The 17730-nt window shown below is 47.6% G+C and overlaps 1 protein-coding gene across 2 annotated transcripts in view; it reads left to right on the top strand.

The window, feature by feature from the left end:
• Positions 1 to 17730, top strand: part of SCNN1B (sodium channel epithelial 1 subunit beta) — a 77166-nt gene that overhangs the window by 43733 nt on the left and 15703 nt on the right. For both annotated transcript variants that reach the window (XM_033840148.2, XM_033840149.2), the window contains exons 2-4: positions 1676 to 1994; positions 4368 to 4644; positions 13955 to 14145. In XM_033840148.2, the coding sequence (XP_033696039.1) occupies positions 1684 to 1994; positions 4368 to 4644; positions 13955 to 14145 (779 nt within the window). In that variant the 5' untranslated portion in view covers positions 1676 to 1683. The remainder of the gene's footprint in view (positions 1 to 1675; positions 1995 to 4367; positions 4645 to 13954; positions 14146 to 17730) is intronic.

The raw sequence follows: 17730 nt of genomic DNA, 5'->3' as shown, positions 1-17730 counted from the left end.
TCAGGGAGTCTCCCCATTTGTGATGCCAAATACCGCCAGCTTAGTAGTCTTAGCTAAAAAGGAGGTCTCTTCCTCAGTTATTCCAACATAAAGTAACAGAATTGAGTCTAATGGTCCAAACTGGGGTCATGTGAGCCTCCCCCCCCCCCCCCCCCCCCCGCCCAGAGCTAGGGATGGTAGCCTGGCCACTCACACCAACTGAGACTGGGGGAGGGGTTCACCCGAGGAAACATCCAAGCAAGGGGAGAGGGTGCTGGGAAGCAGGCAACACCCTGCCCAACACAGAGCCCCCAGAAAGGCAGAGGCTCTCAGAGGAGGGCAGGGCTCATTCCAGCCAGGGAGTCAGGACAGCTTCACGAAGGAGGTGGCCTTTGGCCAGTTGGGGCTCCAGGGATAGGGCTGGGGTGCTCCTTCAGCAGGTTCTGGCTCTGTATATGGGCAGAAGGAAGGAGGAAACGGGTATTTCCTGAGAAGCCATCATGTGCCAGGCTCTTTGACAACTATCTTGGTTAACGTCACAAGAACTCTGTCTGCTCACGCAGGTGGGAAACAGTCTCAGAGAGGTTAACCATTCCTGGCTGACCCACAGCTAGCACCCGGCACTCCTGGAGCCACCCTCACCCCGCTCCAGTCCATCTCCACCGAGCAGCTGGGGCGCTCTTTTCAGACCGCAGAGTTGACAGCATCTCGTCTCCACAGGTTCCAACTGTCCTAGGATTGAAACCCCACTCCTTAGCATGGCCCACAAGGCCCTGCGCGGCCAGCTCTGTTCATGTCCCCAGGCTCCCTCCCGATCGGCCTCTGCTCCTGCTGTCCCCTCACCCTCCCACCACCACTCCTCTTCTGTCCTTTAACTCAACTCCTCCAAGGACTCCCAGACTTCGGGGGCCCCCCTTTGTAATAACAGTAGCTGACAGGTGCCAGGCATTAGTCCACACTCTCCATATTCTCATTCCTTTCAGGCTTCACATCAACCCTGTGAGGTGGGGACCGTTACTATCCCCAGTTTACAAGATGAGGAAACTGAGGCACTGAGAAAGTGAATTGCTCAAAGTCACACAGCTAGAAAGTGGCAGAGCCGAGATTCAAAGCCAGACATTTCGCTCCAGAGTCCTCATTCTTAACCACTGCCCTCTACTGCCTCTGGGTACTCAGGGTCCCAATCCTTCCTATCACATTCTGTAACCAGTTGGTTGATCTCTGTCTCAGCACTCACAGCTAGTAATAATGGTAGCTAACATATTGAGCACGTAGCCTGTGCCAGGCACTGTACTTGGCACTTTTTATGTTTCACCTAATTTCACCCTCTCAGCAATCCTATAAAAACTAGGTACAGTTGTCCCCATTTTGCACATGGAGAACCTGAGGAGTTAAGAGTTTAAGTAACTTGTCCACTAAGCTGGAAATTCTCAGAGGGAAGAAACCTTGTCCATTTTGCTCATCATTGAGTCCAGAGGGGCTAATTCAGTGCCTGGCATACAGTAGGCACTCAGTAAATGCTTTGGGGTTGGTTGGATGGATGGATGATAAATGGCAAGAGGGAAGGAAGGAAGGGAGGGAGGGATAGAAAGAGGGCCTTCCTGTCCCCAGTGCCCATGCTCTGGCCGTGACTGGGAGATCCTGGGACGGGAGGCTGTTGTGGTATCTGAAGTGGCCGTCCCGGCTGTATCTGCAGGAGCCACGATGCACATAAAGAAGTACCTGCTCAAGTGCCTGCACCGGCTGCAGAAGGGCCCCGGCTACACATACAAGGAGCTGCTGGTGTGGTACTGTGACAACACCAACACCCATGGCCCCAAACGCATCATCTGCGAGGGGCCCAAGAAGAAGGCCATGTGGTTCGTGCTCACCCTGCTCTTCACCTCCCTCGTCTGCTGGCAATGGGGTGTCTTCATCAGGACCTACCTGAACTGGGAGGTCAGCGTCTCCCTCTCCATCGGCTTCAAGGCTATGGACTTTCCCGCCGTCACCGTCTGCAACACCAGCCCCTTCCAGTAGGTGGTCCTTGGAGTGCGGCTGGTCTCAGCGGGGCTGCATTTCTTTTTTCCCCTTCCTTCCAGCTTTCCTTCCTTCTTTCCCTTTTTCCCCTTTCTCTTTCCTTCTTTGTTTTCATCCCTTTGTAGCAAGTAAGATTCAAAATTCATAAACCTCCTAGGCTTAAAAAGAACCTCAAAAAATGCCTGGTAGTCCCTGCCTTCAGGCATGCCAGTGCCTATTTATTGATTCAATGTGTATTTATTGAGCACCTACTATTGCCAGGAACTTTCCTAGGCACCACGAATACATCAGTAACTAAAACAACATGCCTGCCCTCGTCACAGTCTACCAGAGAAAACAGACATTAATCTTTTTTTCCCATAAATATTGAATTCGTTGTAATTGTGAGGATTAAAGTATATATATAGCAGCCGTACATTGAGTGCTTATGAAACACCAGGCAGCGTGCTGAGTGTTCTTCGGGTAATTCATGTCATTCTAATCCACACAACCGCCCTAGGGGTGGGCACTGCTATAGTAGCCCCAATTCATAGGTCAGGACATGGAGGTTCAGAGAAGTGAGGGAACTTGCCCAGAGACACACAGTGAGCAACTGTAGAATTTGAATCCAGGCCTGATCTGACTCCAGAGCTGCCACTGTTTAACCACTTGATGGCAAGGCCTAGGAAGGGGACACCCAAGGACACCCAACCTAGTCAGGGTTGGGTTGAGGAAAGGCAGAGGGTCAGTCGGAGAAAAATGCCCCGAGGAATGAGTAGAAGTTAGCCAGGCAGAGTGAAGAGAATGTCCCAAGTGGGGGGCACAGCACATGCAAAGGTCCTGGGGTGAGACAGAGCTTGGTGCATTCAAGGACTTGACAAAAGGGCCAGCATGTCTGAGTCTCAGGGAACGTTCTTGTCCAAAAGAAGGTCCTGGAAGGGAATTCATATTTCCTGATTACATTTCCAGCTGTCAGAAAGTCACTTCTTTCTAGGAATAGGGCTGCTCTTCCTTGCTTGGGTGGTCTTTGAAGCTACTTGAGAAAACTCCTAATAATTATAATAATAACACACCCTGCTTTATAAGCATCACCTAATTGAATCCTCCAAAAGCCCTCTAGGGTAAATATTTCAATCCCCCCCCCCCCATTTTGTAGATGAGAGAACAGAGCCTCAGAGAGGTTAACCTACCCAAAGTCACACAGATATTAAGTGACATGCCGGAATTCAAACCCAGAGCCCATGAATTCCAAAACAGGACTTAGCCAAGCTCGACAGCAGCTGTGGACATCTAGGCTGTAATAGCAGCCCCTAGCCTGCAGCCCGCCACCTACCCAATCCTCCTCTCCCTGTGTGCACAGAGGCAGCTGGTCTGATGGCCAGGGTACAGGTTGTGTCGTCATCTGAGGCTGGTGTCAGCTCTGGCAGATGTACACCTTCATACCAGGACTTGGGCCTGTGTCCAGGGTTTAATGCTGTCTCCTGCAGGAAGTCCTCCAGCCAGAGCTGATACACACCACCCTGGAGACCACACTCTGGGGCAAGGTCTTGGATAAATTGGGTTTTGGAGTGACTAGGGTGCAGGGCCTGGGGCCCCCACCCAGGGCCTGGTGGGAACACCCGCTGGTGTGGACACATTTCTGCCAGACTGACTGGTCACCATTTCCAATATGGGAGCCTCAGGGGCTGAGAGAAGATCCTGGATCCCAGCCCCACAGTCCCATCTGCCTTCTCCCTCCTGAAACCGGCTCCTGTTCCCCAAATTGCTGCTGGAGAATTAGGATCACAGACCTGCCCCTCCCCCAGCATTCTCTATCCCTCCTGGCAGGGAGAAGTCAGAGCCCCGTGCCTACACAGCACACCTACTGGAGCCCACCAAACCCAGGTTCCAATCTCAGCTCTGTGGCCTCATCAGTGGGATGAGCTCAGGAAGTCACAGCAACTCCCAGAGTTTCTTTATCCATATGTGGGGATGATTATAGAATTGTGGCAAAGATTAAATAAAAAGATGTAGGAAGCACTTAGCACCTGGCACATGGTAAGTGATCAATAACTGTGAGCTCTCAGGATTCTTTCCCACTAGCCTGTGAATTTCATACGGAAAAAGACCCATTCTGTCTTGTTTGCCATAATATCCTCTGTGCCTTGCACAGTACTTGGCACATAGTAGATGCTCACCAAATACTGGGTGAATGAATGAGTGAGCAGGTGGGTGGAAGGATGCATGGATGATGCGTGGGTGGGTAGATAGAGAGGTGAGTGCTTGGGGTGGAGGAGCATTCTTCTCACATGTGGTGGCGGCCACACTGCAGTAGGAGGGGATCCCAGACTACAGTCGTTCTGCTTTGAAGCTGCCTCTTGCCTCCCTGACTTGCCCTCTCTCCCACCCAGGTACTCCAAAGTCAAGCATTTGCTGAAGGACCTGGATGAACTGATGGAGGCAGTCCTGGCGAGGATCCTGGGTCCTGAGCTCAGCCATGTCAACGCCACCAGGGCCCTGAACCTCACCATCTGGAACCACGTGCCCCTGGTCTTTATCGATGAGCAGAACCCCCATCACCCGGTGGTTCTTGACCTCTTTGAGGACAACTACAATGGCTCAGCAGGCAGCACCCCAGCACCAGGAAGGACCTGCAGTGCCCACGGATGCAAAGTAGCCATGAAACTAGTAAGTGGGCCCCAGGCACAGGTCAAACAATGGGCCCTAACTAGTGAGGCTGATGGGAGTTTCTTTCTTTAAATAATCTGGGTCTTGCTGGGGGAAAAACAGGCTGGAGCCGGTGCCGATTTTATATGTTTGCAGTGCTTTTTTAAAATTAGAAATAGTTGGTATGTTAGTCAAGACACTTTTGGATGCCAGTGACCCAGCTCAAACTAGTTTAAGCAAAGCAGGGAATTCCTTGGTTCACAAAATGAGAAGTCCAGGGGTGTATTAAGTTGAGATGTGGCTGGATCCAGGCGTTCAGATGCCGTCATCAGGAGTCCATCGCTCTCCACCTAGGTTCATCTCTTCTCTCAGTTGACTGTGCTCTCTGGCTAGCTCTCTCCACATGGAAGACCCTGGCAATGCCAGACATATATCCCACAAGCTTAGCACTCTTCCCAGAAACAAAGCTCTTCTTTCCTAATTGCCTCAGTGAAAGTCCTGAGACTGATCATCAGGTCACATGCTCACCCCTAAACCAATCACTGTGAGCTGGAGGACAGACTTTCATGATTGGCCAGACCTGGGTCATGTACCCTGGAGCTGAGGATGATGTCAGCCTTTATCAGACCACATGGACTGAGCCGGAGGGAAGGGGTGGCTTCCTGAAGGAGGAATTAAGTCTTTTTTTTTTTTTTTTAACATCTTTATTGGACTATAATTGCTTTACAATGGTGTGTTAGTTTCTGCTTTATAACAAAGTGAATCAGCTATACATATACGTATGTCCCCATGTCTCCTCCCTCTTGTGTCTCCCTCCCACCCTCCCTACCCCACCCCTCTAGGTGGTCACAAAGCACCGAGCTGATCTCCCTGTGCTATGCGGCTGCTTCCCACTAGCTATCTATTTTACGTTTGGTAGTGTATATATGTCCATGCCACTCTCTCACTTCACCCCAGCTTACCCTTCCCCCTCCCCGTGGCCTCAAGTCCATTCTCTATGTCTGTGTCTTTATTCCTGTCCTGCCCCTAGTTTCTTCAGAGGCTTTTTTTTTTTTTTGGTTCCATATATATGTGTTCGCATATGGTATTTGCTTTTCTCTTTCTGTCTTACTTCACTCTGTATGACAGTCTCTAGATTCATCCACCTCACTACAAATAGCTCAATTTCATTTCTTTTTACGGCTGAGTAATATTCCATTGTATATATGTGCCACATCTTTTTTATCCATTCATCTGTCGATGGACACTTAGGTTGCTTCCATGTCCTGGTTATTGTAAATAGAGCTGCAGTAAACATTGTGGTACATGACTCTTTTTGAATTATGGTTTTCTCAGGGTATATGCCCAGTAGTGGGATTGCTGGGTCGTATGGTAGTTCTATTTTTAGTTTTTTAAGGAACCTCCATACTGTTCTCCATAGTGACTGTATCAATTAACATTCCCACCAACAGTGCAAGAGGGTTCCCTTTTCTCCACACCCTCTCCAGCATTTATTGTTTGTAGATTTTTTGATGATGGCCATTCTGACCGGTGTGAGATGATATCTCATTGTAGTTTTGATTTGCATTTCTCTAATGATTAATGATGTTGAGCATTCTTTCATGTGTTTGTTGGCAATCTGTATATCTTCTTTGGAGAAATGTCTATTTAGGTCTTCTGCCCATTTTTGGATTGGGTTGTTTTTTGTTATTGAGTTGCATGAGCTGCTTGTATGTTTTGGAGATTAATCCTTTGTAAGTTGCTTCATTTGCAAATATTTTCTCCCATTCTGAGGGTTGTCTTTTCGTCTTGTTTATGGTTTCCTTTGCTGTGCAAAAGCTTTTAAGTTTCATTAGGTGCCATTTGTTTATTTTTGTTGTTATTTCCATTTCTCTAGGAGGTGGGTCAAAAAGGATCTTGCTGTGATGTATGTCATAGACTGTTCTGCCTATGTTTTCCTCTAAGAGTTTTATAGTGTTTGGCCTTACATTTAGGTCTTTAATCCATTTTGAGTTTATTTTTGTGTATGGTGTTAGGGAGTGTTCTAATTTCATTCTTTTACATGTAGCTGTCCAGTTTTCCCAGCACCACTTACTGAAGAGGCTGTCTTTTCTCCATTGTATATTCTTGCCTCCTTTATCAAAGATAAGGTGACCATATGTGTGTGGGTTTATCTCTGGGCTTTCTATACTGTTCCATTGATCTATATTTCTGTTTTTGTGCCAGTACCAAACTGTCCTGATTACTGTAGCTTTGTAGTATAGTCTGAAGCCAGGGAGCCTGATTCCTCCAGTGCCGTTTTTCTTTCTCAGGATTGCTTTGGCTATTTGGGGTCTTTTGTGTTTTTGTACAAATTGTGAAATTTTTTGTTCTAGTTCTGTGAAAAATGCCATTGGTAGTTTGATAGGGATTGCACTTAATCTGTAGATTGCTTTGGGTAGTATAGTCATTTTCGCAATGTTGATTCTTCCAATCCAAGAACATGGTATATCTCTTCATCTGTTTGTATCACATCTTTAATTTCTTTCATCAGTGTCTTATAGTTTTCTGCATACAGGTCTTCTGTCTCCTTAGGTAAAACATTCCTAGGTATTTTATTCTTTTTTGTTGCAATGGTAAATAGGAGTGTTTCCTTAATTTCTCTTTCAGATTTTTCATCATTAGTGTATAGGAATGCAAGAGATTTCTGTGCATTAATTTTATATCCTGCCAGTTTACCATATTCATTGATTAGCTCTAGTAGTTTTCTGGTAGCATCTTTGGGATTCTCTATGTGTAGTATCATGTCATCAGCAAACACTGACACTTTTACTTCTTCTTTTCTGATTTGTATTCCTTTTATTTCTTTTTCTTCTCTGATTGCTGTGGCTAACACTTCCAAAACTATGTTGAATACTAGTGGTGAGAGTGGGCAACCTTGTCTTGTTCCTGATCTTAGTGGAAATGGTTTCAGTTTTTCACCATTGAGAACAATGTTGGCAGTGGGTTTGTCATATATGACCTTTATTATGTTGAGGTAATTTCCCTCTGTGCCTACTTTCTGGAGAGTTTTTATCATAAATGGTGTTGAATTTTGTCAGAAGCTTTTTCTGCATCTATTGAGATGATCATATGGTTTTTCTCCTTCAACTTGTTAATATGGTTTATCACATTGATTGATTTGCATATATTGAAGAATTCTTGCATTCCTGGGATAAAGCCCACTTGATCATGGTGTATGATCCTTTTAATGTGCTGTTGGATTCTGTTTGCTAGCATTTTGTTGAGGATTTTTTTTTTTCTTTTTGGTTGAGGATTTTTGCATCTATGTTCATCAGTGATATTGGTCTGTAGTTTTCTTTTTTTGTGACATCTTTGGTTTTGGTATCAGGGTGATGGTGGCCTTGTAGAATGAGTTTGGGAGTGTTCCTCCCTCTGCTATATTTTGGAAGAGTTTGAGAAGGATAGGTGTTAGCTCTTCTCTAAATGTTTGATAGAATTCACCTATGAAGCCATCTGGTCCTGGGCTTTTGTTTGTTGGAAGATTTTTAATCACAGTTTCAGTTTCAGTGCTTGTGATTGGTCTGTTTATATTTTCTATTTCTTCCTGGTTCAGTTTCAGGAGGTTGTGCTTTTCTAAGAATTTGTCCATTTCTTCTATGTTGTCCATTTTATTGGCATATAGTTGCTTGTAGTAATCTCTCATGATCCTTTGTATTTCTCTAGTGTCAGCTGTTACTTCTCCTTTTTCATTTCTAATTCTATTGATTTGAGTCTCCTCCCTTTTTTCCTTGATGAGTCTGGCTAGTGGTTTATCAATTTTGTTCATCTTCTCAAAGAACCAGCTTTTAGTTTTATTGATCTTAGCTATTGTTTCCTTCATTTCTTTTTCATTTATTTCTGATCTGATTTTTATGATATCTTTTCTTCTGCTAACTTTGAGGGTTTTTTGTTCTTCTTTCTCTGATTGCTTTAGGTGAAGGCTTAGGTTGTTTATTTGAGATGTTTCTTGTTTCTTGAGGTAGGATTGTATTGCTATAAACTTCCCTCTTAGAAGTGCTTTTGCTGCATCCCATAGGTTTTGGGTCATTGTGTTTTCATTGTCATTTGTTTCTAGGTATTTTTTTATTTCCTCTTTGATTTCTTCAGTGATCTTTTGGTTATTTAGTAGTGTATTGTTTAGCCTCCATGTGTTTGTATTTTTCACAGATTTTTTCCTGTAATTGATATCTAGTCTCATAGCGTTGTGGTCGGAAAAGATACTTGATATGTTTTCAATTTTCTTAAATTTACCAAGGCTTGATTTGTGACCTAAGATGTGATCTATCCTGGAGAATGTTCCATGAGCACTTGAGAAGAAAGTGTATTCTGTTGTTGGGATGGAATGTCCTATAAATATCAATTAAGTCCATCTTGTTTAATGTATCATTTAAAGCTTGTGCTTCCTTATTTATTTTCATTTTGGATGATCTGTCCATTGGTGAAAGTGGGGTGTTAAAGTCCCCTACTATGATTGTGTTACTGTCGATTTCCCCTTTTATGGCTGTTAGCATTTGCCTTATGTATTGAGGTGCTCCTGTGTTGGGTGCATAAATATTTACAATTGTTATATCTTCGTCTTGGATTGATCCCTTGATCATTATGTAGTGTCCTTCTTTGTCTCATGTAATAGTCTTTATTTTAAAGTCTGTTTTGTCGGATATGAGAATTGCTACTCCAGCTTTCTTTTGATTTCCATTTGCATGGAATATCTTTTTCCATCCCCTCATTTTTAGTCTGTATGTGTACCTAGGTCTGAAATGGGTCTCTTGTAGATAGCATATATACAGGTCTTGCTTTTGTATCCATTCAGCCAGTGTGTCTTTTGGTTGTAGCATTTAATCCATTTACATTTAAGGTAGTTATCGATATGTGTGTTCCTATTACCATTTTCTTAATTGTTTTGGGTTTGTTATTGTAGGTCTTTTCCTTCTCTTGTGTTTCCTGCCTAGAGAAGTTCCTTTAGCATTTGTTGTAAGCTGGTTTGGTGGTGCTGAATTCTCTTAGCCTTTGCTTGTCTGTGAAAGTTTTAATTTCTCCGTTGAATCTGAATGAGATCCTTTCTGGGTAGAGTAATCTTGGTTGTAGGTTTTTCTCTTTCATCACTTTAAATATGTCCTGCCGCTCCCTTGTGGCTTGCAGAGTTTCTGCTGAAATATCAGCTGTTAACTTTATGGGGATTTCCCTTGTATGTTATTTGTTGCTTTTCCCTTGCTGCTTTTAATATTTTTCTTTGTATCTAATTTTTTTAAATTAATTTACATTATTTTATTTATTTATTTTTGGCTGTGTTTGGTCTTTGTTGCTGCGCGCAGGCTTTCTCTAGTTGTGGTGTGCAGGGGCTACTCTTCGTCACAGTGCACAGGCTTCTTATTACGGTGGCTTCTCTTGTTGCAGAGCACAGGCTCTAGGCGCGTGGGCTTCAGTAGTTGCAGTAGCTGTGGCGCATGGGCTTAGTTGCTCCGTGGCATGTGGGATCTTCCCAGACCAGGGCTCAAACCCTACAGTGGCAGGTGGATTCTTAACCACTGCACCACCAGGGAAGTCCCTGTATTTAATATTTGATAGTTTGATTTATATGTGTCTTGGCATGTTCCTCCTTGGATTTATCCTATATGGGACTGTCTGTGCTTCCTGGACTTGATTGACTATTTCCTTTCCCATATTAGGGAAGTTTTCAACTATCATCTCTTCAAATATTTTCTCCGTCCCTTTTTTTTTTTTTTTACTCTTCTTCTTCTGGGACCCCTAAAATTCAAATGTTGATGTGTTTAATGTTGTCCCAGAGATCTCTGAGACTGTCCTCAATTTTTTTCATCCTTTTTTCTTTATTCTGCTCTGCGGTAGTTATTTCCACTATTTTATCTTCCAGGTCACTTATCTGTTCTTCTACCTCAGTTATTCTGCTATTGTTTCCTTCTAGAGAATTTTTAATTTCATTTATTGTGTTGTTCATCATTGTTTGTTTGCTCTTTAGTTCTTCTAGGTCCTTGTTAAATGTTTCTTGTATTTTCTCCATTCTATTTCCAAGATTTTGGATCATCTTTACTATTATTCCTCTGAATTCTTTTTCAGGTAGACTGCCTATTTCTTCTTCATTTGTTAGGTCTGGTGGGTTTTTGCCTTGCTCCTTCATCTGCTGTGTATTTTTCTGTCTTCTCAATTTTCTTAACTTGCTGTGTTTGGGATCTCCTTTTTTCAGGCTTCAGGTTCGTAGTTCCCGTTGCTTTTGGTGTCTGCCCCCAGTGGGTAAGGTTGGTTCAGTGCATTGTGTAGGCTTCTGGTGGAAGGGACTGGTGCCTGTGTTCTAGTGGATGAGGCTGGATCTTGTCTTTATGATGGGCAGGACTGCGTCCGGTGGTGTGTTTTGGGGTGTCTGTGGTCTTATTATGATTTTAGGCAGCCTCTCTGCTAATGGGTGGGGTTGTGTCCCTGTCTTGCTAGTTGCTTGGCATAGGGTGTCCAGCACTTAAGCTTGCTGGTCGTTGAGTGGAGCTGGGTCTTAGCTTGAGATGGAGATCTCTGAGAGAGCTTTCGTCAGTTGACATTACATGGAGCCAGGAGGTCTCTAGTGGACCAATGTCCCGAATCCGGCTCTGCCACTTCAGAGGATCAGCCCTGACACCCAGCTGGAGCACCAAGACCCTGTCAGCCACATGGCTCAGAAGAAAAGGGAGAAAAAAAAGAAAGAAAAAGAAAAGAAAGTTATTAAAATAAAAAAAATATTATTAAAAATAAAAAAGTAATAAATAAAAGAAAGAAGAGAGCAACCAAACCAAAAAACAAATCCACCAATGATAACAAGCACTAAAAACTATACTAAAAACAACAACAAAACGGACAGATAGAACCCTAGGACGAATGGTAAAAGCAAAGCTTTTGGGAAATCTGAGGTCTTCTGCCAGCGTTCAGTAGGTGTTCTATAGGAGCTGTTTCACATGTAGATGTATTTTTGATGTATTTGTGGGGAGGAAGGTGATCTCCACATCTTACTCCTCTGCCATCTTGACGCCACGGCTGTTATTTTTGACAGAAGAGCATTCAAAGGCTTTGCTGATAAATAGTGCTTGTAGTAGTACAACTGAAACAGCAGAAATGCAGAACTTGTCAACATTAAAAGTGCCAAAATCACGTTCTTATTGATCCTACTCATTAGTCTGCAGTGCTCACTTGGTTGTCTTTTGAAAGTAACCCAGCTGGTTTCATCTTTTTTGGTAAGAACATAATCTTGTTTTCTGTGAACAAAAAGATGTTTCTCAGCCAACAGCAGCAGCAACGAGGAATTAAGTCTTATTATCAAAAGACAGAGGCATAAATATCGGACAGGTGAAAAACCACAGCTATGCAGTACAGTCATTGCCAAAGCATAACTGGGATGCTGGGATGCCCGCAAGCCAGCAGTAGGAAGAAGGTTCCCTGTCTGTGCCCCGGGATCCCCTGGGAGCTCTGTAACTGCTCAGATGCCTGGGCCCCATTCCTGGAGAATCTGAATGGGCAGTTCTGGGCCCAGACCCAGGAATCTGTCTTGTTAATAGGCTCCATGGTGATTCTGATGATCAGCCTTGTTTGGGGACCCAGGCTGGGGCTAGACACTCCCCAGAAGGATGTCACTGCCTCCCGTGCCCCCCACGTGGTCAGGACTTCCACAACCCAGCCCCCCCCCCCATACAAACCAGCAAACAGCACGAGGCTCCAGAGCCCCAGTGCCCGCTCTGACCCAACGCCCTACTACTGTTTGGTGCAGTTAGCAGGCTTCCTGTGTCCATTTCCTCACCTGTAAAGTAGGCGTGGTCCTGGTGGCTGCACCAGCTCTCAGGGTCAGGCCCCACGTGTGTGTGTGAGTGCATGTTGTGTGGGTGTGCAAGTGGGCTGGGGACCTCAGTATCTTCATGATGATGGGGCAGGGCTGCTGTGAGAATTGATGAGATAATAGAACTAAAGCCCTGAGTTGGGAATTCCCTGGCAGTCCAGTGGTTAGGACTCTGAGCTTCCCTTGCACGGGACCCAGGTTCCATCCGTGGTCAGGGAACTAAGATCCTGCAAGGTATGGGGTGTGGCCCAAAAAAAAAAGTCCTGAGAACAGAGCCCAGGACAGAGTGAGCCTTTTATATATATATATATATATATATATATATATATTTATTTATTTATTTATTTATTTATTTATTTATTTATTTATTTTTGGCTGCATTGGGTCTTTGTTGCTGCATGCGGACTTTCTTCTAGTTGCAACGAGTGGGGGCTACTCTTCGTTGCGGTGCGCAGGCTTCTCATTGCCGTGGCTTCTCTTGTTGCGGAGCACGGGCTCTAGGTGCGCGGGCTTCAGTAGTTGTGGCACGTGGGCTCAGTAATTGTGGCTCGTAGGCTCTAGAGCTCAGGCTCAGTAGTTGTGGCGCACGGGCTTAGTTGCTCCGTGGCATGTGGGATCTTCCCGGACTGGGGCTCAAACCCGTGTCCCCTGCATTAGCAGGCAGATTCTTAACCACGGCACCACCAGGGAAGTCCCGAGAGTGACTCTTAAGTAGTATCATCTCCCTGAGGTGAGATGAGGACCTCCAGGAACTGGCATGAGGACAGCGCCCCATGCCGGCCTGGAGAGGGCTGTCTCAGAACTAAGGAGAAGCTTCTCCCTCAGGCCTCCTTGGTTCCCACCAGGAGGACCAATAGAGGCAGAGTGGCCAAGGCTGGAGTGTCAGGGCCTAGCCTGTCCTGTGTCTACAGGGGACCTGGGCTTCATGGTGGAGGGGCCTGCGCCCCTCTGTCGGCTCAAACTGATGAGGCCCGGGTCCTTCTCCCAGCCGAGGGGTGGGCAGACCTGGAGTCTTGGGTCCTTCATGTTCCACACAGCCTCCAGGGAGCTGCCTCTGGATGTCTGGGGAGGGGGCTGGGAAGGGAGTCAGGGGAGTGGAGGGTCCGAGTGTGTGCTGTAGATGTGCCCACGTGAGCATGAATGTGGTGCCGCTTGCGTAAATCAAGGTACATGGATGTGTGTGTGGAGTTGTGACCCCAGGACATCATGTGACTGCAGGTGTCGGAAAGCGGGGTCTGTGTATGCGTGTGTGCGTGTGTGCGTTCCCTTGTGCCTGAGGCTATGTTATATGGGGGTGGCAGGTGCTGCCTGTGAGTCCTTGTGACTGCAGAGCTGTGTGTGAGGGGACAGCCTGAGCCTTGTGACCGTGCGTGCAAACACACTCCCCCCGGCCCAGCCATGGGCAGCCCCCGCACCCAGGCGCCCCCTGAGGAAGGGCAGCTGGCAGCGCACTCGCCGCCCTGGCCCTCAGGGCAGAGGCCTGGCAGCAGCCCCCGCCCACAGGAACCTCTCTTGCCCCCGCAGTGCAGCCACAATGGGACCACGTGCAATTTCCGGAACTTCAGCAGCGCCACCCAGGCAGTGACGGAGTGGTACGCCCTGCAGGCCACCAACATCTTCGCACAGGTTCCAAACCAGGAGCTGGTGGCCATGGGCTACTCCGCCGAGCAGCTGATCCTGGCCTGCCTCTTCGGGGCAGAGGCCTGCACCTACAGGTAGGAGCCGCCGGGCCCCCTGCGGCCAGGGTCCACATCCCGGTCCACACCCCTGCTTGGCCACTCAGCCCGCACCACAGTTTTCTGTGCCCAGGTGTCTTTGGTTTTCTGGGGGCAGAGCCTGAGACAGGGATGTGCTGAAGGCCCCATCACGTACTGAGGGAATCGCTTTAGGGAAAGTCTGCAGGAAAGAGGACTGAGCTAAGGGAGGCTGTGGCCACAGGTGACGTCTAGGCCTGACCTGATCCACGGGGAGCGTAAACCGCACCACAGAGTTGACCTCCCTTAAGCGGAGGGCGGGGGCGGGGGCGTGGGAGCAGCCCCTTGTACGTGCCCCCATCAGTTACTCACTGGCTCTGTGCCACCCCCAGGAGGATGGGCCGGGGTCTCCTAATTTCCCAGGCAAGGTGGCGGGAGAAGGGGCGGCTGTGAGCTGTTAGCCTCCAATACCCCGCAGCTGGGGATCTGTGCGGGTACCCCAGCATCTACTGCCCTCGGTTTTCTCATCCTAAGACAGGAACAGTAACCATAGCCACTTCCTAGAGTTGCTGTGAAGAGTAAATGAAAGGGGGGACTTCCCTGGCAGTCCAGTGGTTGACACTCCGTGCTTCCATGGCAGGGGGTGCGGCGTTCGATCCCTGGTCAGGGAACTAAGATCCCACATGCTGTGTGGCCAAAAAACAAAAAAATTTTTTACCCTTCCCCCTCCCCATATCCTCAAGTCCATTCTCTAGTAGATCTGTGTCTTTAAGCTGTGACAAAGTGAGAGAGTGGCATGAACATATATACACTACCAAACGTAAAATAGATAGCTAGTGGGAAGCAGCCGCATGGCACAGGGAGATCAGCTCGGTGCTTTGTGACCACCTAGAGGGGTGGGATAGGGAGGGTGGGAGGGAGGGAGACGCAAGAGGGAAGAGGTATGGGAACATATGTATACGTATAGCTGATTCACTTTAAAGCAGAAACTAACACACCATTGTAAAGCAATTATACTCCAAAATGTTAAAAAAATATGAAAGGAATTCATAGTGACAAAAGTACATTATGCAGATAACTTCCAAAAAAAAATTTTTTTTTAGGAAAAAAAAAAAGGAAATGAAGCGGCTCATGTCAGCACTTAGGGCCCTGGAAGTCTTCACTGTAAACACCTTTTTCCCAAACAACCCCCAATGTTGAAAAGATGGCAGAATGAGGGCAGGGTCAATCCTAAAAGCCTGTGTCCTCTTACAAATAGCCCACAGATCTCCCCCTCCTTCCCCTCCCCAGCTTCTGACCATCCAGACCCTGGGCCTGAGAGCCAAGCTCTGTCCCCGAATTGGGGCAGCCGGCAGAGGGGCTGCAGGTCGGCTGGCCGGTCACGGGGGAAGGAAGGGGCTGGGTACAGACAGAGCTGCTGAAGCCCCAGCGCCCCCTCCTGGCTTCCTGGCCAGGCGTCTGGGTGAGGGGGACCACACCATCTGGGTCCCGCCCCGGGCTTCAGCCAGTCCTGTTTCCCAGAGGTGCTGGCGTCTTCCTGGCCTGGGGCTTCAAATTCCCACACTTAAGGCCTCTGGAGAATGGAGCGCTGTGCTGAGTCTGGCCGCTTTGGATGAGGGACAGGCTACCGGTTTCACCCTCCTAGGGATCGTGGCCTCAGCCCAACTCAGTCAAATCGTACACCTTCAGGGACCTCTGTTGAGAATCTGCTGACAGCCGTGGACCCTCTGCCCCCCAAAACGCACAGGCACTCGAAAGGCAGGCATTTCGTAGGCTGTGTCACGGAATCCAGGCCCACTGAGGAGGCCCACTGCACATTTGGTCCGTTGTGAGAATCAGAAAAGGCCAGTCCTACAGGTGGAAGAATTACGTGATGGCCCCCTGCTGATGGTTCACCTCCTGGCTGGTTGGTGACAGGCTGGATTCCAACCCTCTCTCTGGGCCAGGGCACTTGGTTCAGGGCACACCTGCCCAACCATTCCTGGCAGCCCTGCCTGAAGGCTGTTGGTACGCAATGGACTAGTGCTGTGCCCACAAGTTCATCTTTTACCCTCTCAGCTAAAAGAGAGAGACGCAATACTGTAATTGCAAATATATGGCCCATCTGCGCGGTCAGAATATGTCCTGAAGTGCAAGTGAGTTGGGACAGTGGGTTCAACTAGGATCCACCGGGATCTGCTGCCAGGTCCCTGGTGCCTGAAGCGTGAGCATCTCCCATCGAGCAGGATCCCAGTGCTCGAAGGCGTGCGTTCTGCGCACAGCACGGCCCCTAAACTGAGCCAGCTGTTTCCAGGCCTGATCCAGGGCCAGAGGCAACCTGGGGATGACCTGCTTGTTGCCAAGATGGCGCCCTCCAAAACGAGTCACATTTGGGTCACATGGACTGAGGGTGGTCCCCCAAAGAGAAGATGGCTGATGGGCAGGCAACACCCGGTACTGGCCACACAACTTCTGTGGTGTCGCTAGGGCTGGGGAGTAAGTCTAGTGAAGGGGTGGCTCAAGGCTGGACTCTGCAGTTAGACTATTGGGTTCAGATCCTTGCTCTGTCTTACGAGCTGTGTGGCCTTGAACAAATTTCTTAACTTTTTTTTTTTTTTAATTTATTTATTTTTGGCTGCGTTGGGTCTTCGTTGCTGCACGCAGGCTTTCTCTAGTTGTGGCGAGCGGGGGCTACTCTTCGTTGTGGTGTGCGGGCTTCTCATTGTGGTGGCTTCTCTTGTTGCGGAGCACAGGCTCCAGGCGCGCGGGCTTCAGTAGTTGTGGCACACAGGCTCAGTAGTTATGGCTCGCGGGCTCTAGAGCACAGGCTCAGTAGCTGTGGCACAGAGGCTTAGTGGCTCCATGGCGTGTGGGATCTTCCCGGACCAGGGATTGAACCCGTGTCCCCTGCATTGGCAGGGGGATTCTTAACCACTGCGCCACCAGGGAAGAAGTCCCAAATTTCTAAACCTTTATATGCCTCCAATTTCCTCCTCCGTAAAATAGATAATAACAGTGCCTACTCTACAGAGTTATTTTGAATATTCAATGAGTTAATATGCATGACAGGCTGACAGTAGTGAAGACTCAGTATTATTCTCATTAAACCCACATTTGACAAGGAACTCATTCTTCAATAATGATGCTAACGTTTATTGTGCCCTTCTGATGTGCCAAGCACTATTCTTAGCACTTTACATGTATAAAATCAATTTGACCCTGGCAACAAGCCCTCGTTTTATATGATGCAACCACTGCCCAGAGAGGTTAAGCAACATCTCTGAGGTCACACAGCTGGTGAGTGTCAGAGGTGGCAGTCTGGGCCAGGCCCACCTTGTGTCACTTCACCACCTCATCAGAAATCAAGATCATCTTTCCTCCCCACCCACCCCTCCCAAGCCTGTTTCTTCAGCACTCGGCAGTCTGAGTGGAGGGTGTGACCCAGACACTTGGCACAGAAACCCCAGTCCACCCATCTCTGCGCTTCTGCTCACTCCCACAGCCAGCTGGTTACCCACCTTCCTGAATCAGCCTCAGACTCCGTGCTGAGGACACGTGCCTCTCTCTGCCCTCACAGTGCCACGCTCCAGACACAACGGCTTCCTCACTCTGTTCTGGACTCCTTCC

Source organism: Tursiops truncatus, chromosome 15 (genome assembly GCF_011762595.2).
Source record: "Tursiops truncatus isolate mTurTru1 chromosome 15, mTurTru1.mat.Y, whole genome shotgun sequence".
Taxonomy (NCBI): Eukaryota; Metazoa; Chordata; class Mammalia; order Artiodactyla; family Delphinidae; genus Tursiops; species Tursiops truncatus.
This window is presented reverse-complemented; position numbering and strand designations above follow the sequence as displayed.